Source organism: Microtus pennsylvanicus, chromosome 6, assembly GCF_037038515.1.
Source record: "Microtus pennsylvanicus isolate mMicPen1 chromosome 6, mMicPen1.hap1, whole genome shotgun sequence".
Lineage (NCBI taxonomy): Eukaryota > Metazoa > Chordata > Mammalia > Rodentia > Cricetidae > Microtus > Microtus pennsylvanicus.
The window spans coordinates 1,125,554-1,145,995 of record NC_134584.1 but is presented as its reverse complement, the minus strand read 5'-3'; the positions used below and the strand labels follow the sequence as shown (position 1 = coordinate 1,145,995).

At 53.8% G+C, this 20,442-nt stretch overlaps 1 protein-coding gene across 1 annotated transcript; it reads left to right on the top strand.

Annotated features, from left to right (window-relative positions):
- Positions 1-7,306: 7,306 nt before the first annotated feature.
- Positions 7,307-20,159, top strand: Thop1 (thimet oligopeptidase 1). Its single transcript, XM_075975391.1, has 12 exons — positions 7,307-7,457; positions 9,828-10,040; positions 14,045-14,193; positions 15,177-15,284; positions 15,865-15,967; positions 16,425-16,585; positions 17,182-17,317; positions 17,417-17,783; positions 17,929-18,130; positions 18,685-19,000; positions 19,194-19,330; positions 19,536-20,159. Exons 1-12 carry the CDS (start codon positions 7,442-7,444, stop codon positions 19,689-19,691), a joined length of 2,064 nt encoding a protein of 687 aa, XP_075831506.1. The 5' UTR covers positions 7,307-7,441; the 3' UTR covers positions 19,692-20,159.
- Positions 20,160-20,442: the final 283 nt, after the last annotated feature.

Sequence of the window (20,442 nt, the reverse complement as noted above, 5' to 3'; positions counted from 1 at the left end):
CCGGAAGTCAGTCTGACAGACCGAGGCGGACACGTGGTCCGGACCGGTCACGTGGCGCAGCGCCCCGCGTCGCGGCTCTGAATTTCCGCTACCCGGAGCCGCTAGGCTGTTTTGTCTGCAGCTTTGGAGCGTATCCTGGAACTCGCTCTGTGGACCCCGCAGATCCGCCTGCCTCTGCCCCCCGAGTGCGCCAACACTTGGTTTTTTTATTTAAATGAGAGTCTTTAACTGAACCTCCTCGGAAGTGCTGGCACACAGGCACAACCCGTTTTCTGTGCGCTTAGCCACTGACCAATCTATTTTGGCCGCTATATATATTTTTTAAAATTTTTTTAAACTTTATTTAATTTTATGTATGAGTACTCCGCATGTACACCTACGTGTCAGAAGAGGCCATCAGATCCCGTTGTAGATGGTCAAGAGCCACCATGTGGGTGCTGGGAATTGAACTCAGGACCTCTGGAAGAGCAGCAGGTGCTCTTAACCGCTGAACCGTCCCTCCAGCCCCCTTGGCCACTCTTATTTTATACATGGTCCCTTTTTAAAGATTTGCCTTTAACTTTTAATTTATGTATTGAAAAGTTTTATGTCCCAATAAACCTCTCCACCGACACATTAATCCAAATCAGACCAAATCAAGCCGAATTAGAAAAGGCCCAGGTTTCCTGGATGACAGCACTCAGGGTGGCCTTCCAGCCCAGCCAGGGAAGGAGATGGGAAGGAAGCCCGCGGAGACCACCTGTTCATTCTCTGGTGCACTTTAAATACCCGGGGTGGTCTTGAGCATCTCTGAGGAGGGGCCACCGTTTAGCAGGCTTCCTTGGAGGTGGAGTCTGGACTGAGGCAACTGGGGGCGGGACTTGTAATGGAACTTTCCACCCAAACATTGTAGACTCCTTGGCTATGTGGATGCCAGGGGCTCGGGTGAAGCCCTGACCCAGATATGTATGTCTTTGGTTGGGCGTGTGCATGGAAGTGCAGTGTCTCTGCACTGAAACCGAAGCGGGAGCTGGGAGCTGCTCGGATCCTCTGGAAGAGCTGCATACACTTTTATTTATTTATTCATTTATTTATTTTTTAGTGTTTTCAAGACAGGGTCGCATTAAACTCTGAGATCCTGCCTGCCTCTGTCTCCCAAGTTCAGGGATTAAAGGCGTGCACCAAGACGCCTAGCTTGCTATACATACTCTTAACTCTTGAGCTATCTCCTCTATTTTTGTTTCACTGTGTGCTCAAGCTAGCCTCACACCATCACAGTCTCTGTGGGCGATAACGACGATCACGTCTTTAATCCAAGCATGCAGGAGACAGGAAGGCAGATCTCTGAGTTCCAGGACAGCTTGATCTAAACAGAGAAATCCTGTCTTGGAAAATAAAAACATATGGCAACCCCCCTGCATCAGCCTCCAAATACTGAGATGTCAGACTTCTGCCATTCCCCCTATATACACACACGCCACTTTCAATATAGTGTGGTTATAATTACCAAACTGAGTGTTCTGGAAGTTTCTCCCCTGTCTGCCAGTTCCTGAATAACTTTGAGGCTTAATAATAGTTATAAACCATTTGGTCTATTAGCTCTATTAGCTCAGGCTTATTAATAACTAGCTCTTACAACTTAAGTAACCTTTTTCTATTATTCTTTATTTTACCATGAGGCATGTGGCTTGTTACCTCACATCTTGCTTCCCTGGTGGCTGCTGGCATCTCCCTGACTTTGCCGTCGTTCTCCCTATATTTAGTTCCACTTTCCCTCCTAGGTATTTTCTGCCCTGCTGTAGGCTAAAGTAGCTTTTTCTTTTTTTTCTTTTTTTCAAAGCAGCTTCTTTATTATTAAAAATATTCACAGCGGCCAGGTGGTGGTGGTGCACGCTTTTAATCCTAGCACTCAGGAGGCAGAGGCAGGTGGATCTCTGTGAGTTTGAGGCCAGCCTCGTCTACAAGAGCTAGTTCCAGGACAGGCTCCAAAGCCACAGAGAAGCCCTGTCTCAAAAAACATATATATTCACACCATACAAAAGGTTATCCTACATCATTTTCCCCCTTTCCATTGTTCTCTCTAATCAAAAAGGAAGGTATTAACTTTAACATGGTACAATTACATATAGTAAAACAGCTATCAAGCATGAATTACAATTACAATATTCAGTATATTTGTATTTGGCAAAATTAAAGAAAATACTCTATCATTTATCCTATCTTTGTGAGTCTAAAGTTTCATATCTAATTTATCTTCTTTTTTTTGGTTTGTCAGTCCATTTCTTCTATGTCCTGCAGAATGTCTGGCAGACTCTTCCATGAAGTAGGAGCCCTGAAGGACTGTCCCATCTTGTTTTGGCAAGTTCAGCAGTCATTTTCCTGTGGGTCCTGTAGACATGTGTGGTAGACAGGATAGAAAAACCAGGTATCTTTGAGGAATTGTGATGTGGGAGTGTCATCCATCTGTTGCTTTCATTGGTTAATTAATAAAGAAACTGCTTAGCCTTTGATAGGCCAGCCCTTAGGTGGGTGGAGTAGACAGAACAGAATTCTGGGAGAAAGAAAGCCGAGTCAAGCAGTCGCCATGATTCTCCCACCCGACATAGACGCAGGTTAAGATCTTCCCTGGTAAGCCACCTCGTGGTGCTACACACATTATTAGAAATGGGTTAAAGCAAGATGTGAGAGTTAGCCAGTAAGAGGCTAAAACTAATGGGCCAAGCAGTGTTTAAAAGAATACAGTTTCTGTGTAATTATTTCGGAGCATAAGCTAGCCATGCGGGCAGCTGGGCGCCAGGAACATAGCCCGCTGCTCCTACTACAGAATTGAGAAAAGGGAGGAAAAGCTGAAGCTGTCTTTAGCAGAGACTTCCCTGGCAGTTACCAACTGTTTAAGGTTTTTTTCCTACCAGAAACTGGAATTACAGGGAAAGTATACAAACTTACCTAAACCCCTGTGCAGCCCTGTGGCTTCTGCTTTCCCCCATCAGATTAGTTTTCACTGTCAACTTGAGACAACTTAGAATCGCTTAGCAAGAGGCTACATGGATTGTGTAGATCATGAGGGCTTGTGGGTCTGTCTGTAGAGAACTGTCTTGATTAAAACTAAGAGGTCTGAGAAGACCCAACCCACCGTGTGTTGTGGAATATTACTTTAACTGGGCAACAATGTGGTACATCCGTTTACACCGCATCTTTTTAAAGATGTGTTGCATTTTTTAAATTATGTAGAGATGTGCTGCCTGCCTAGGGCAGCTGACTTGTCTAACGAAAAGCTGAACAGCCAATAGCTGGGCAGTGGAGGGACATGTGGGGCTAGGGGGCAGAGAGAATTAGGAGGAGGAAGTTGAAGCGAGAGAGAACAAGAGGAAGAAGAAAGAGAGGGAAACGGGGGGGGGGCTGGAGAGATGGAAGAGCACTGGCTGCTCTTCCAAAGGTCCTGAGTTCAATTCCCAGGAACTACATAGTGGCTCACAACCATCTGTAATGAGATCTGGTGCCCTCTTCTGGTGTGCAGACATCCATGCAGACAGAATGCTGTATACATAATAAATAAATAATCTTAAAAAAAAAAGAGGGAAATGCTTGGGGCCAGCCAGGCATGGAGCATGACATACAGAATGAAAGGCAAAAAGGCCTGAGGCAAAAATAGATGAAGAGAAATAGGATAAAATAAGACTGAGAGCTGGTGAGACAGACCTAAGATGAGACTGAGACTCCGTAATGAATAATAAGTCCCTGTCTCATAATCTGGGGGCTGGCACCATGGGTGACAACATTCCCTAGGTGAGGTGATGTGAACACTAAAGGGGAAGAGCGGGGGGGGGCAGCCTACAGCTGTCTCTTTCTGCACACTGGATGTGGTGTGGATGGTGTCACCTCGTCACACCCAGCTGTGCTCCACGAACTAGCCATTCCCGGATTCTTCCCACGTCCAATTCATAAATCTCTGTGTGATCTGTAGCCATGTCCTGGGGCTGCAGAGCGGGACGGTGTGGCGATGGCGTCTCTGACTCTTCACAGCTAACAAATGGAAAAATCTGAAAGGAAAAAAAATAAACTAAACACCCAAGGCGCAGGGAACAGAATCTGAGAATACAATCTAGGACGAAAATTCTCAAGCTATGGGGGAAAAGAAGTCCCAAATTGTGGCCCATATGTACACTGGGGGAAACTGAGGCAGGATGATCATTAAGCCAGGGCTACTGAATGAAATGATGTGTCAAATGCCACATACACACATACATAAACACATACACACATATGCACATACACACATATGCATATACACACTCACACACACGTTCACACATACGCACATGCACACATACACATACACATAAACACATACACACATATGTATATACATACATACACACATACGTATATACACACATGCACACATGCACATACACACTCACACACATACATAAACACATACACACATGCATATACACACATACACAAACATTCACACATATACACACATACACACGTGCACGCATGCACATACACACTCATACACATATACACATACACACATGCACACATACACACTCGCACACATGCACATACACAAATGCACACACACATGCACACATACACATATGCACACACACACAGATAAAATTATGATGAGACCTTCCCAGTGTTGAAGTTGCTGACTAGGGGGCAGTGGATAGAGCCCTGGGCAAGCATGTGCATGAAGCACTGGGTTTCATTCCCAGGAGTATAAAAACCAGATGCATAAGTGCATGCCTGCCATGAACACTCTGGGGATGGAGGCAGGAGGGTAAGGAGTTAAAGGCTATCCTCATAGCAAATTCCAGGTCAGCCTGGGCTATTGAGACCCTGTCTCAAAGACAACAAAACAAACAAACAAAAAGCCCAAAACCAAAGACAAATGAACAAATAAAGAAAAAAAAACCAGCAGGGCAGGACTGGAGAGATGGTTCAGTGGTTAAGCACACTGGCTATTCTTCCAAAGGACCTCTGTTCAAGTCACAGCACCCAGAAGGCAGCTTACAGCCATTTGTTCACCCCAGTTCCAGACGCCCTCTTCTGACTGCTGTGAGTACTGCATGTAGGTGGTGTGGCAGACAAAACACCAGATCCACAAATGCACATGAACATGCATACACACAGTCACCCTGGGGCATGCACACTCACACCAGGGCTGCCAAGGGGTCTTAACTGGAATGGTAAAAACACTTGCCACTCTTCCTTCCTGCTTGCAGCCTGAGTTCCTTCCTTTTCTGTCTCCCTCTCGAAGAGGCAGCTTCTGTCTCTCCCTTTTCTCTCCCCTCCTCTCTCTTCTCTCTCTCTCTCTCTCTCTCTCTCTCTCTCTCTGCCTCTCTGTTCTTCTACTCTTCTCCCTTACTCCTCCATAACCCACTAAATAAATATTCAACCTCACTCTGAAAAAACAAAACAAAACAAAAAACACTTGCCACCGACCCCACAGACCCTAGATCCGTTCCCAAAACCACATGCTGATGGCAGAGGACTGACTCCCACAAGTCCTTTTGCTGCTTTCGACGCCCTTCCTGCTCCCCCCATCAGCAGGTCCCGCGTTGGTCCGTGGGTTGTGTGTGTGTGTGTGTGTGTGTTGAAGCATGTTTAACATGCTCATGGCAGCCCGAGGTTGAGGTTGCTCTCTATTTTGCATATTAAGTAAAAAAATCTCTCAGGAGAGATGGTTCAGAGGCTGAGAGCACTGACTGTTCTTCCAGAGGTCCTGGGTTCAATTCCCAGCACCCACACGGCAGCTCACACCTGTCTGTAACAGTTCTGTTCTGCAAGGGCATGCATGCGGTGCACAGACATACCCAGGCACAACACCAAACACATAAAATGATACAATTAAGAGAAAAATCTCTGGCTTAAAGCCAGATCCTGGGCTGGAGAGATGGCTCAGCGGTTAAGAGCATTGCCTGCTCTTCCAAAGGTCCTGAGTTCAATTCCCGGCAACCACATGGTGGCTCACAACCATCTGTAATGAGGTCTGGTGCCCTCTTCTGGCCTGCAGGCATACATGTAGAAAGAATATTGTATACATAATAAATAAATAAATATTTAAAAAAAGCCAGATCCTGCAGAGTCTTCTGGTCTAACCTTGGCATTTCCTCCAGGGTTCTCCTATATAACCCCCTCCTGTTGCCCTTTGTGGGTGCTGGGGCCTGCAGATCCACCCACCACGCCCCAGGCTGGTATTTTCTGTAGGTAAGCGTGACGATCAGTGTGACCTATCAAGCTGATTGGATCTCGAATCCCTAGGGAGATGGCTCCTGTGTCCTCCTGGGAGGATTAGATTCATTACGCCATTGAGGAGGACTCTGAGCAGTCCGTTCCCTGGGTGGGAATCCTGAACTGTGCAAAATGGAGAAAGCGAGCAGATCAAAAGCTCGCAGACCTTGCCATTTCTAGGCGTGCACGTGCTTCGGGCTCCCGTGCCCTTGATTTCCCCAGGGAAGCTGTGCCGTGAGATGGGAGCTAAAAATGGTCTCCCTTAAGCTGTGTTTGTGTATTTATTTATTTATTTATTTAGGTTTTCCAAGACAGAGTCTCTCTATGTAGCCCTGGCTGTCCTAGAACTCGCTCTGTAGATCAGCCTGGCCTTGAACTCGGAGAGATCTGCCTGCCTCCGCCTCTCTAAGCTACTGTTTAAAGGATGTATTTATGATTGTGTGCATGTGTTCCACGCGCACGCAGTGCCTGCAGAAGCCAGAGAGAACATCATGTCCCCTGGAACTGTGAGCTCTGTGGGTTCTGGGATCTAAAGTCCTCTCGATGTCACTGCTCTTACCCCCAAGCCAGCTCCCCAGCCCCTGCTTTATCACAGCACTGCGAAAAGACACTGTGTATTGCTAGAGATGATTCATTTAAGTTTTATTGTTTTTTTTCCAGACAGGATATGTAGCTCAGGCTACCCCTTCAGGTTGCAGTTTGGCCCGCTTCTACTTAGCTAGCACTAGAACTGCGTGTGTGTGCCATCACACTCAGCTCAGGAAAAGAAAAAGCAGACGGATCTGGAGTTCAAGGTCATCCATGGCTACGTGGCGAGTGTGAGGCTAGCCTGGGCTGCACGAACCGAAGAACGTAAAGAACTAAAATGAACAGGGTAAGGGCAAATGCACAGGGTCTGCACGGGGCCACATCCGAACAGAAGAGGGCGGTGTTAGGTTTCCATAGAAACAGCATCCCAGCAGCTTTGCGGCCCCGCCTACCAGCCTTTGACAGCCAATCACGGCCTCAGTGGTGATGTTCGTGCGCAGAGCCGCGCGCATGCGCGCTCCCGACGCCCGCGCTCAGGAGCTTTCCCAGCGTGCCCCGAGCGCGCGGGCGGCTGGCGCCTCGGTGCGGGAGCTGAGGCGAGGCGGCTGGCAGAGGCCGGGAGCTTCCGAGGAGACCGGGCGTCCGAGCTGAGCACCGGAGCAGGGCCGTGCGCGCGCAGCACTCCGCCATGAAGCCCCCCGCAGGTACCGGCCCCCCCTCGTCCCGATCCCGGGTCCGCACACCTCCCCCCGCGGGTAGAGCCCGTGGGGTCCCCGACCCCCTCATCTGCAAAATGAATGACCCCACTTCCCGTGACTTCATCCGCTTGGCAGACAGGATTTAAAAAGATTAAAACAACTTTTCTCGTGCTCGCTCCCTGCAGCTCTAACTAGAGTGAGGGGAGCTGCCGTGCTTTCTGGAGGGCTGCGTGGAGACGGTGGCTTGGGAACCCTGGTGCCAGGGCCGTGGGCCGTCTATCATCTAGCGATGTCAGGGGACCTCCTCCAATTAGGTCCTTTTTCTTTCAAGGATTTATTATGTGTGATTATGTGTCTATGTGTGGGTACGTGCACGTGTGTGCGGCACCCACGGAGTGGCCTTTCAGTGGTGCTGGGACCCGAACTCGGGTTCTCTGAAGAGCGGCACGCACGCACCCTTCACCTCTGAGCTCCTCTCCTACCCAAGCCTCTTAGCGCCGGGCACGAGGGTGCGTGCAGGCCCATCGGGAGACTCATCTTTCTCTCCTAGGCTCTGAGGAGGAGCCGCCAGGCCAGGATGGGGGCAGGGATTCCAGTGACAGGTGTAGACAGCGCAAAAAGTTTGATTTAAAAAAAAAAAGCATTATTTAGTCTGTTCGTGTGGTGAGTCGGTGTTCTCTTTCCACCTCGTGAGTCTGGGGTCCTCAGGGTTGGCCACAAGTGCCTTCAGCTGCTTCCGTCTGGGTGTCCCCTGGATTTGCTTAATCCAGAAAACGGACTGGTTCAGCCGGCGTAGATTGCAAGACTAGCCAGGGCAACTTGGCAAGATCCTATCTTAAACAGTCCCGAGGGCTGGGGATGCTGTGTGGCCCCTGGTGTGTGGCAGCTCCTTTGCATTTTCTCGTATCTGCACATAGTCCCCCAGTTGTGATCGTGGTAACAGGAATAGAGTTACTCTTGCCTCAGCCAGAAGGTGACCTGAAATGGAGGCAGTAATCCAGATGTTTACAGAAAGATGTTGAAATCCTAGCTTCTCCAGAATTTTAGGACTCTCTCGGTTCTCACAGCTGGCCCCGCCCCCATTCCTAAAGCCCTTTGCTTCTGTGTGCCTGCGCATAGGCGTGTGGAGGAGGGGTTGATATCAGTATTTTCCTCAGTAGCTGCCCACCATATTTATTTTTGCTTTTGAGGCAGTGTTTCTCACAATGGTGGCACACGCCTTGATTCTCTGTGTAGCTGGGGTTAAAGGTGTGCACCCCTATACCCATCCATGGTTTTGGATTTTGAGACAGGGTCTCTGTACCCCAGGCTGACCTCATACTTGATATGTAGCCGTGGATGACCCCAAACTCTTTGTCCTCCTGTCTCACTGCACACCAGGCAAGTGCTCTAACCCGTTGTAGCTCCTGTCCCTAATTCTGTCTTTATTTGTGAGAAACTTGACTGTGCTATGGTCTCTCTTTGAGCCTCAAACATTGAACCATCCTGCCTCAGCCTCTTGAGCGCTGAGAACAGGAACGCGGTCTACCTTTGTGAAAACACAGTTCTGGTGGGCCGGCTCCTTGCTCGTGCCTTCCCACCCCATCTCCTGAGAGCCAGCCCATCTTTGTTTTACATGGCCCTGAATTATAGATGAATTATCACAGGACACAGAGCGCTATGGCCCTGCCCAGCTGCCTCACGTTGTCACGATTGAACAAATGTTGGGGCTGTTGGGTCAGTGGGTGCTGGCAGCAGCTGGTGTCCACTGCCCTGTTCAGGCCACAGCACCTGCCATTGAGCCCTTCCCCTTCTGGTCATCCCAGTGCCGCCTGCCAGCCCCACCTCCACACCTTCATTTGTCGGTGAGGCCTGATGTGGGCAGGAATGGCCTTAATTATATCTTGGCAACACTGGGGGGGGGGGTTGTAGAGGGCCACACCTAATCCAGAATGACAGGCTGCTAGATGACAGTGTGGTGCAACCATTCCGTGGAGAACAGGGGACCCCTCAGGGCTGACCTCTCCAGACCTTGAGAGGGTGAAGCTGGCCAGAACCTGTGTGCTTACATTTCCAGGACAACATTTGCCTCAGCAGTAGAACCCCTACCTAGAGTCCCAGTGAGAGGCTGGGGCGTGGTCAGGGTGGAGCCCCACCTAGAATCCCCAGTGAGGGACTGGAGGCGTGGCCAGGGTGAAGCCCCTGCATACAGTATCCCTCCACACATGAAGGTTTGGACTAGGGTTCTGTCCTTGGTCTGCACATGCTCCCTGCAGGTCCTGGGAGGAGGATGGTGGGCTAGCTCTTCTGGCTAGAGACTCAGTGCTTCCCACAAGCCCCTGGGCCTCTTGCTTATGACCCTGCTGACCAGTCGTCCCAATCTTCTCTTTCCTGCAGCCTGTGCGAGGGACGTCGTGGATGCGGCGTCCCCGTGCTCCAAGGTGAATTATCTACGCTGGGACCTGAATGCACAGCAGATCCAGGCCCTGACCAAGGAGCTCATTGAGCAAACCAAGTGTGTGTATGACCGTGTGGGTGCCCAGGACTTCGAGGAGGTGTCCTACGAGAGCACACTGAAGGCCCTGGCTGATGTGGAGGTGACCTACACGGGTGAGCTTGGTGACGAGTGGGAGGCAGTGGGGTGGCCTGCTGAGGTGGATGTGACAGGTAGACAGGTGGGCCAGCCTCTCTGCAGCGTGGGCGGACGGAGCCAGCTCAGCTGTCAAGTCCTGCCTGAGCTGCCCAGCAGGCCTCGTCTAAGTTTGTTTTCTTTCTTCTAAAGATTTGTTTGTTTTTAGTCTGGGCTTTGTGGCACACACCCTTTAATCCCAGCACTTAGGAGTCAGACTCAGGTAAATCTCTGAGTTTGAGGCTAGCCTGGTCTACCTAGTAAACCTGCAACAGTCTGGTCTACATAGAAAGACCCTGTCTAATAAACAGAAGCAGAAAAAAAATACACAACAAAAATATTTTTATTTTTTGTGTATGGATATTGCCTCTGTGTGCGCGTGTGCACAAGCGGTACCCACTGAGGCCAGAGGGGGGCATGGGTCCCCTGGAGCTAGAGTCACAGACAGTTGTGAGCCACCATGTGGATGCTGGGAATCAAATCTGGGTTCTCTGCAGGGGCAGCCGCTGCACTGACTGCTCAATCGCCTGCCTGTTTCTTTGTTTCCTTTCCTGAGACAGCATCTTACAATGTAGCCAGTGTGGCCTCAAATTTGCGGTCCTCCTGCCTCAGCCCCTGCATGCTTGGATGACTAGTGTGTGTCCATGCTTGTGTGTGTGCAAGCACAGCTGTATCTGTGCTCGTGTGTGTGTGTGTGTGTGGAGCACAGCTGTGTCTGTGCTCGTGTGTGTGTGTGTGTGTGTGTGTGTAACACAGCTGTGTCTGTGCTCGTGTGTGTGTGTGTGTGTGTGTGTGTGTGTGGAGCACAGCTGTGTCTGTGCTCGTGTGTGTGTGTGTGTGTGGAGCACAGCTGTGTCTGTGCTCGTGTGTGTGTGTGTGTGTAACACAGCTGTGTCTGTGCTCGTGTGTGTGTGTGTGTGTAGCACAGCTGTGTCCGTGCTCCTGTGTGTGTGTGTGTGTGTGTGTGTGTGTGGAGCACAGCTGTGTTCGTGCTTCTGTGTGTGTGTGTGTAGCACAGCTGTGAACTGTGTCAGTGCTCGTGTGTGTGTGTGTGTAGCACAGCTGTGTCCGTGCTCCTGTGTGTGTGTGTGTGTGTGTGTGTGTAGCACAGCTGTGTTCGTGCTTCTGTGTGTGTGTGTGTAGCACAGCTGTGAACTGTGTCAGTGCTCGTGTGTGTGTGTGTGTGTGTAGCACAGCTGTGTCCGTGCTCCTGTGTGTGTGTGTGTGTGTGTGTAGCACAGCTGTGTCTGTGCTCGTGTGTGTGTAGCACAGCTGTGTCCGTGCTCCTGTGTGTGTGTGTGTGTGTGTGTGTGTGTAGCACAGCTGTGTTCGTGCTTCTGTGTGTGTGTGTGGAGCACAGCTGTGAACTGTGTCAGTGCTCGTGTGTGTGTGTGTGTGTGTGTGGAGCACAGCTGTGTTCGTGCTTCTGTGTGTGTGTGTGTAGCACAGCTGTGAACTGTGTCAGTGCTCGTGTGTGTGTGTGTGTGTGTAGCACAGCTGTGTCCGTGCTCCTGTGTGTGTGTGTGTGTGTGTGTGTGGAGCACAGCTGTGTTCGTGCTTCTGTGTGTGTGTGTGTGTAGCACAGCTGTGTCCGTGCTCCTGTGTGTGTGTGTGTGTGTGTGTGTGTGTGTGTGGAGCACAGCTGTGTTCGTGCTTCTGTGTGTGTGTGTGTAGCACAGCTGTGTCCGTGCTCCTGTGTGTGTGTGTGTGTGTGTGTGGAGCACAGCTGTGTTCGTGCTTCTGTGTGTGTGTGTGTAGCACAGCTGTGAACTGTGTCAGTGCTCGTGTGTGTGTGTGTGTAGCACAGCTGTGTCCGTGCTCCTGTGTGTGTGTGTGTGTGTGTGTGTGTAGCACAGCTGTGTTCGTGCTTCTGTGTGTGTGTGTGTAGCACAGCTGTGAACTGTGTCAGTGCTCGTGTGTGTGTGTGTGTGTAGCACAGCTGTGTCCGTGCTCCTGTGTGTGTGTGTGTGTGTGTGTGTGTGTGTGTGTGTAGCACAGCTGTGTTCGTGCTTCTGTGTGTGTGTGTGTAGCACAGCTGTGAACTGTGTCAGTGCTCGTGTGTGTGTGTGTGTGTGGAGCACAGCTGTGTCCGTGCTCCTGTGTGTGTGTGTGTGTGTGTGTGTGTGTGTGTGTGGAGCACAGCTGTGTTTCTGCTCATGAGTCCGTGCTTGTGTGTGTGTGTGTGTGTGTGTGTGTGTAGCACGGCTTGTATTCTTCCACTCCTCTTCTCGTGGTCTGGATCTTGCCCAGTCTGTCGGACCTGGTGACAGACACATTATTCACTTTCCTAGCTCACTGGCCCTTATTTTATTTTGAGTTGACTTCTCTGTGCCTCCTAGACTGTTCCCTGCCTCAGTGTGTCCTAGAGCAAACCTGCACATTCTCAGTGGGGCGTCTGCTTTTGTTTTCTGTTACTAGGCAGCATTCCTGGTGCTGGGGGTTTATGGTCATCCACATGGAGGCCCCTCAAAGCTGAGCCCTCGCCGTCGGTGTGGATTTGGGCTGCTCACAGCACCCCTTTTCATGTCTCCACGTGGCACCCCGCCTCTACTCTTTGTCTCTAACATGATGCTCGGTGTTCTGTTGCCACCTAGCACGGCAGCTGACCCAGGATCCGAGGGCCACCGTGTCCCGGTCCCCTCCATGTGGAAATGGGCAGGAAAGGCATGTTCAGGCCACGGAGGCCTCTGCCTCAGATCCAGCAGGGCTCTTCCTCCTACATCCAGGTGTGGTCCAGATGGGCCTGCCACCAGCTTCCTGCGGCTCCCCCAGCTGGCTCTGGCCTTACCTACCCCTTAGATGCAGCTGGCTTCCTTTCCCTCACCTGCGCTGGTGACCCTAGCCTCAGTTTCCCCTCATGCATCAAGCCATGTCTTCCTCTGGTCAGGTGGGAATCTCACGCAGTGGTGCCCCTTGGCACCCCTTCCCTTGGTCTGGCGTTGCTGTACCAGGCGCTCTTCGATATCCCTGCTGGCCTGTTCTGCACGTCTTCCTTCCGCCCAGTGTGGTGGCTCTCGGCATGCTGAGGCAATAGGAATACCACAAGTTCAGGCCTCACCTGGGCTGTAGCAAGACCTTGTTCAAGAACAAAGAGAGAAACAAGTGTGTCTGGGCTGTCCCATGAACTCTGCGTGGAGGTCGTGTCCTTTGTCCTCCCCTCTTAGGCCTCTTGGTCCTCCAGACCCTTCCCACCCCTGCGCATGTGCCGGGGCTCCAGTCACTTAGTTTATGGGCAGCTAAAGTACTCAAGGGACCAGGTTCCTTCCTGCACTGGCTAGTGTCAATCACTGTAAACTAGGACTCGGTATGACCTAAGCATACAGGGCCATCACCGCCTGGAATGACCCTCCATCCTTTTGCCAGAATGTTGTCTCTTTCCCATCCCGCACACACATCCACACATCCGCTTTGTCTTGGGATGTTTCTTGTTGTGGAGTCCCAGTGCCCTGTGAGTGTCAGGCTCACTCCGGCATGCGAGCGGGATTGCAGGGTTTCCCTCCCTTTGGCTGTTGTGGGTCCTGCAGTGGCGCGTGCACAAGACCTGATAGACCTGTGCTCTTTTTTTTTTTTTTTGGTTTTTCGAGACAGGGTTTCTCTGTGGCTTTGGAGCCTGTCCTGGAACTAGCTCTGTAGACCAGGGTAGTCTCGAACTCACGGAGATCCACCTGCCTCTGCCTCCCGAGTGCTGGGATTAAAGGCGTGCGCCACCATCGCCCGGCTAGACCTGTGCTCTTATTCCTCTTGGCTTCACGCCTGGGCAGGGGACTGTGTCACAGGGCAAGCGTGTGTGACCCCACACTGGCTCCAGATTCAGGCATGCTCCTGCCTCAGCTCTATGGTACTGGGATGGCAGGCAGAAGCACCAGCCCCGTGAGTGGGTCAGCCATGGAACCATTGTCCTGAGGCTGCGGGTTACTGCACTCCCTTTGTCTCCAGTGCCTCAGCCTGGCTGGCCTCTCATCGTGTCCCCATATCTCACTCTCAGTACAGAGGAACATTCTGGACTTCCCCCAGCACGTGTCCCCGTCCAAGGACATCCGCACAGCCAGCACAGAGGCCGACAAGAGGCTCTCGGAGTTCGATGTGGAGATGAGCATGAGGCAGGACGTGTACCAGAGGGTCGTGTGGCTGCAGGTGTGTGTGGGGCTGCTGGCTCTTCACTGGTGTACGACTCCTTACTGCCCACGGCAGCCTGTACACACGAGTCCCGGCGTGCTGAGGCTTTGCTGTGGTCGAGGCTGTCGGTGAAGGACTTGTAACAATCACACAGCTGTAAATGTGAGGCAGGGCCCGGTGTGTGTGACCCTGGGCTGTCACTGCAGCGCTTGGCAGGCTGGGGAAGCACGCGCTCCAGGGTAGCCATGCCACATGGGATACAACATGCTGTCATGGCACACCCTTCTCACCCCAGCACTCAGTGGGCAGAGACTGAGTTCAAAGCCTTCCCGAGATCCTGTCCACAGTGGGAAAACCTGCTAGAACCCCCAATGAGGGGCTAGGGGCGTGGTCAGGGCGGACCCTCCTAGAGTCCTCCAGAGGGAGGCTGGGGCGTGGTTGTGAGTGAAGTGCCTGTCCTCCAAGATTACATCCCACCACCAAAAGAAGAAAAAGAAGGTGCTGGCTCGGGTTCCCGCCAACCTTATTAGCCTCTGTCCACTGCACAGATTGGTACCTTTGTACACCCAGGAGCACCATGGCCACACCTGAGGCAGCCTGTGGTTGATATTGGGGTTCCGTGGTGTTGGTAGAGGGGTGCTCTCTGTAGTCTGTGCTGACTGGGAACTAGGGTCCTCCCTCTCTGTCTCTGAGAGCCTGGCTCTTTCCCGGGGATGAGAAGCCTCTGGAAGCATTCTTCTCTCCCACCGTCTGTGTCCCAGGGACTGAACTCTGACTTGACCGCGATCTCCTCCTTTGCCCTCGGAGCCGTCTGTCTTGTGATCAGATCATGGGGGGTTTTTTAATTCATTTTAAGATGTTTGGGTTTTTGATTGCGTGTATGTTTTCCTGTCTGTGTGGGTGTGCTCACATGTGCTCTGCCCGTGGAGGCTGGAAGCAAGCGCTGTGTTTCCTGGGCTGTTGCCCAGGGTTTGACGTGAGCTTCTGATGGGCTCTTCCAGGAGAAAGTCTCCAAGGATTCCCTGCGGCCAGAGGCAGCTCGCTACCTGGAGCGGCTGATCAAGCTGGGACGGAGGAATGGGCTCCACTTACCTCAGGACACGCAGGAGGTGGGTTGCTCTCCCAAATGCACTCAGTCAAGGCCCGCATTGTCCCCATCCTCTGGGGCCTGAGCCTAGGGAAGCATGTCTGTCTGTGCACGGTGCTTGGCAGCTGCCTGCCCATCTGCTTGGCTGGGCCTGGAGTGTCTCGTGGCTTTCATCCAGACCCCACGTAGGCCACACATGGTCCCCAACACCTGTCCCGGTAGTCCCTGTTGAGTAAGCTGTGCTGGGGTTTCTGGAGCCCTACTGCCCTTTTGCTGACAGCAGGGTAAAGTCACAGCCTGCAGCCTTGATTGTTGTCCCTGTCCATTTGACAGCATGTCCCTGAGCTGATTCCCACCCTAGACCTGGCTCTAGCAGACATAGATATAGCCCCGTCTGCTCGGCCAGAACTCAGGCTGCAGGCTGACAGCTCGGAGGCCTGGGGTGTGGGAGAGGCATGGCAGCGCCTCCTGTCCTTTGCTTGGTGGTTGTAGGAGGGGTGGCCTGGAGGTCTGGCAAGGCTGGTGCCCCTTCCCCCCATTGCCGTGTGGGGACGGCCTGGAGGTCCAATGGAGGTCAGCGTCCCCCTCACTGCTCTCTGCAGAAGATCAAGGAGATCAAGAAGAAGTTGAGCCTGCTGTGCATCGACTTCAACAAGAACTTGAATGAGGACACCACCTTCCTGCCCTTCACACGCGAGGAGCTGGGTGAGTGTGCTGTGGGGGAGGGTGTCCTCACAGCTGCCAAGGACACTGGGGACATCCTTGGGAGGTGAGAACTGGGTTCTGCTGGCCCAGATCCTGTCCACAGCAGGAGCCCTGAGCTGGGCGGCAGCTGGGGCCCTCCTAGCCTGGCACTGTTAGCGGTTCCCCTGGACTCCACAGGCCCCCGCCACACAGCGTGGGTTTCAGCTCAGGATAAGGGATGGTGAATCTCTGCCCAGGCCTGGAACCTTGGTGGATTAGCACCTTCATGTGGTCTCTGGGCTTTCGCCCTGTGGCTGTGATGCCCCTGCCTCTCTGGTGCCCCCATCGTCTTTGGTGTTGAGGTCCTCAGGAACCTCCCCGGCATCTTACATGCCTGAGACGGTGGCCCAGTGTTCCCCACCACTCTTCAGCTGTCCCCACACGGGGTCAGGGTTGAGTATCCTCACTGCATTCACAGGCGGCCTTCCCGAGGACTTCCTGAACTCTCTGGAGAAGACAGAGGATGGCAAGCTGAAGGTCACTCTCAAGTACCCGCATTACTTCCCGCTGCTGAAGAAGTGCCATGTGCCTGAGACACGGCGCCTGGTGGAGGAGGCCTTCAACTGCCGCTGCAAGGAGGTAGGGCTGCAGCACTCACAGCCCCCCAGGCACCCTGCTGCAGGCTGTCCCTCTGCAGCTGCCCATGGGGCCCTGCGCTTGGGCGCTCACTGTCACGAGGACACCTGGTAGCCCTGGTGTGGGTGTGGGCAGTCTGCACTTAGCTCTTGAGCAGGTGAGGGGTCTGAGCTGAAGGGGGACAGAGCAGGGAATGGAGGTAACTTGTCACTTCCATGGGCTTTAGGGTGACTGCAGCCTGGGTGCTTCACCTCCTGTGGCTACAGTTTGAGGTGGGCACCTGACTTCTGTGGACGGCAGACGCACTGTCCATGAACTGTGGGCCGTGGATTGGAGAGGGACTTTTACCCTCGTCCTCGGGGCTCCTCACCCCTGAACTCCTGAGGGCTCTCGTATGTGGCTGGTGCTGCCTCCAGCAGGCCTGCTGTCCACCCTCCCGGGCAGTCCGTCCTCCCCAGGCACAGTCCCTGCTGTCTGTTGTACCATCTCTGTGGCAGGTCCGCCTTCTGTGTGATTAGGTTTGTGGCGCCTCTCTCTGTACCCGTGGTCCTGTCTGGGTGGTGCAGAGGTGGATCCACCTGCTGTCTGTGTCCCTGCAGGAGAATTGCGCCATCCTAAAGGAGCTGGTGTCCTTGCGGGCACAGAAGTCCAGCCTCCTGGGGTTCCGTACACATGCTGACTACGTCCTGGAGATGAATATGGCCAAGACCAGCCAAACAGTAGCCACCTTCCTAGGTAGTGCTCGCCCTGCCCTGGCCATGGACTCCCGTCCCGTACACACACACTCGCACTCTCGTGGCTCCTGGGCTCTGGGTGACCTTGGTGCCTCTGCAGATGAGCTGGCGCAGAAGCTGAAGCCGCTGGGCGAGCAGGAGCGCGCGGTGATCCTGGAGCTGAAGGAGGCAGAGTGCACCAAGCGGGGGCTGCCGTTCGATGGGCGCATCCACGCATGGGACATGCGCTATTACATGAACCAGGTGGAGGAGACACACTACCGCGTGGACCAGAACCTACTGAAGGAGTACTTCCCTATGCAAGTGGTCACGCGTGGGCTGCTGGCCATCTACCAGGAGCTGCTGGGACTGACCTTCACGCTGGAGGAGGGGGCTGCCGCCTGGCACGAAGACGTGCAGCTCTACTCGGTGCGCGACGCTGCCTCTAGAGAGGAGATTGGCAAGTTCTACCTCGACCTGTACCCCAGGTGCGCTCGGTCCCACACGGCACCCAGGTCACTGTTGCTCCACTGTCTGCAGGGGGGTAGAGGAGGAGGGACCCAGGGCGACGTGGAGCTCGCTCTGGCTGTCTGGGTGTCTCTTGTCCCTGTCCTGACCTCACCGTATCATCAGGGAAGGGAAGTACGGCCATGCGGCCTGCTTCGGCCTACAGCCTGGCTGCCTACGGCAGGATGGTAGCCGGCAGCTGGCCATCGCAGCCATGGTGGCCAACTTCACCAAGCCGACCCCTGACACGCCTTCCCTGCTGCAGCACGACGAAGTGGAGACGTACTTCCATGAGTTTGGCCATGTCATGCACCAGCTCTGCTCCCAGGTGAGCGACGTGGGGCACCTGGGGCTCAGTGCGAGGCTGGGCCAGTGCCATGGACAGGCACATTCACCCCTCTTGGCACAGGCTGGCCTTTGGCCTTCTGGTCTGCGTAAGTTGATTTTACATTTGCTGCTTTTGTGGGGCGGGGGGCTGTGTGCATGCATGGGCCATGCCTTGCGTATGCAGACAGAGGACAGTTGCTCCCTTACCCGCTACACCGTCACTGGCCCACCTCTCCCTCCTGCCCTGTCTGGTGTAATGGTGGCCTGCAGTAGTCCCGCGCCCTCACCACGCTGCCGTCCACCCACATATCTGAGATGGCTTTGGGAGTACGGTGCAGCCCAGCCTCTCCCAACAGTGAACTCTTGTGTGTGCCTGCAAGGACTGGAGGCATGGGCGGAGCCGGGACCTCGTGAGTCTTAGCGTGAGGCCTAGGGACCCAAAGACATGAGCGGCACAGTCTCTGGCCTCAGCGGCTGGTGTGCAGGAGCCTGTGGAGCTGGCAGCTGCTGGGACTGCCCAGGGGCTGAGGCCTTTCCTGCTTGTGCCCTGTGTAGGCGGAGTTCGCCATGTTCAGTGGGACCCATGTGGAGCGTGACTTCGTGGAGGCACCATCGCAGATGCTGGAGAACTGGGTGTGGGAGAAGGAGCCGCTGATGCGCATGTCTCAGCACTACCGCACGGGCAGCGCTGCTCCCCAGGAGCTGCTCGAGAAGCTCATCAGGTCCCGCCAGGCCAACGCGGGCCTCTTCAACCTGCGGCAGATCGTCCTCGCCAAGGTGGACCAGGCCCTGCACACACAGACAGACGCCGACCCGGCTGAGGAGTATGCCCGGCTGTGCCAGGAGATCCTCGGGGTGCCAGCCACACCAGGTAACTGCAGGGGGCTGCCTGACTGCACCTTAACCCATGTTCACAACCCAGTACCTGCCACGGGCGTCACCCCAGGGGCTGCACAACCTCAGAGCATCTGGGACACGTCACCAGAGGCCCCACACTGTCCCCGCCCAGTCTGTCCTTCCCCGGGGGTGGACACTACAGCCTGCACCTCACTGTGTCTGTCCAGGGACCAACATGCCAGCTACCTTTGGCCACCTGGCTGGCGGCTACGACGCACAGTACTACGGCTATCTGTGGAGTGAGGTGTATTCCATGGACATGTTCCACACGCGCTTCAAACAAGAGGGCGTCCTGAGCCCCAAGGTGAGTCTCAGTGCACTGCCCTCGGCTACCTGTGGTGGGAGCCAAGGACGGGCCCTACTGCATGCGCTCCCAGCTAGGCAACCCCTGGGGTCTGCCTCTGCACATGCGCTCAGCCACTGAGCCTCGGCCTACAGAGCTTCCCCTTGGCATAGGGAACCCCAGTGCCAGCCCCACCCCCTCTGACCCTAATCTCCTTTGCCCCCAGGTCGGCATGGATTACCGGACCAACATCCTGAGGCCGGGGGGCTCTGAGGATGCCAGCATCATGCTGAAGCGGTTCCTAGGCCGTGACCCTAAGCAGGATGCCTTTCTCCTGAGCAAGGGCCTGCAGGTGGAAGGCAACGAGCCGCCTGCCTGCTGACTGCAAACCAGCCCGCTGCCCTGTGCCTTAGCCTAGCCCAGGCAGGGCGGCCTCAGCAGCTCAAGGTCCCCCTGTCCTCAGGGTCTGGCCTCAGGCTGCCCTGTGGCCTCCTTCTTGCACTAGCCCCTCTCCAGTACCTGGTGTTGGACATGGTTCTCTGGTGCAGCCATTAAACTTCACACAGGGCCCCTGCCTGCTCCTCCCTCCGCTGCTCTGCCCGCAGGCTTCGCCTGCCACATCCCAGAGCTCAACTGTGACATTCTTGGGTCACATTACAGTCCAGCTATTTGAGGGTGCTAAGGGACAGTGCCAGGGTCACCTGCTCAGTGTGTCACTCAGGGTCATTGTGTCTGTTCTCAACAACCAGCTGGACCTTTCTAGGGCAGGTGGGGTGAAGACGGAGAGGGCTCTGCCACCTGCTGGCTGTATGCAGTATTGCAACCTCTAGCCACCATTAAATCTACATTTAAAGAAAAAGACAGGACCTCGTGTAGCACACAACTGGAAAGCTACTAGCCATGGCAAAAGGGAGCCAGTGAGATTAAAACCCCAATCCTCAGTTCACACAAGATGCCATACTAGTCACATGAAGACACGGAGCCACCCTCTTCAGACAGTGACACAGCCGGTGTCTCACACACACAGGCCTGCTGGCCTGAGTTAATCCCCAGCACTGTGTGAATGGCTGTGCCGGATGTCCTCGTTAGAACACTGGCTGCTCTTGCAGGGTACCCCGGTTAAATTTCCAGCA

What these genes read in the sequence shown, in the direction of transcription:
- Thop1 (XM_075975391.1), top strand. An exon ending in TCAACTGCCGCTGCAAGGAG is followed by an intron (nt 16,586 to 17,181) that starts GTAGGGCTGCAG and finishes GTGTCCCTGCAG; the next exon opens with GAGAATTGCGCCATCCTAAA. An exon ending in AGGGCGTCCTGAGCCCCAAG is followed by an intron (nt 19,331 to 19,535) that starts GTGAGTCTCAGT and finishes CTTTGCCCCCAG; the next exon opens with GTCGGCATGGATTACCGGAC.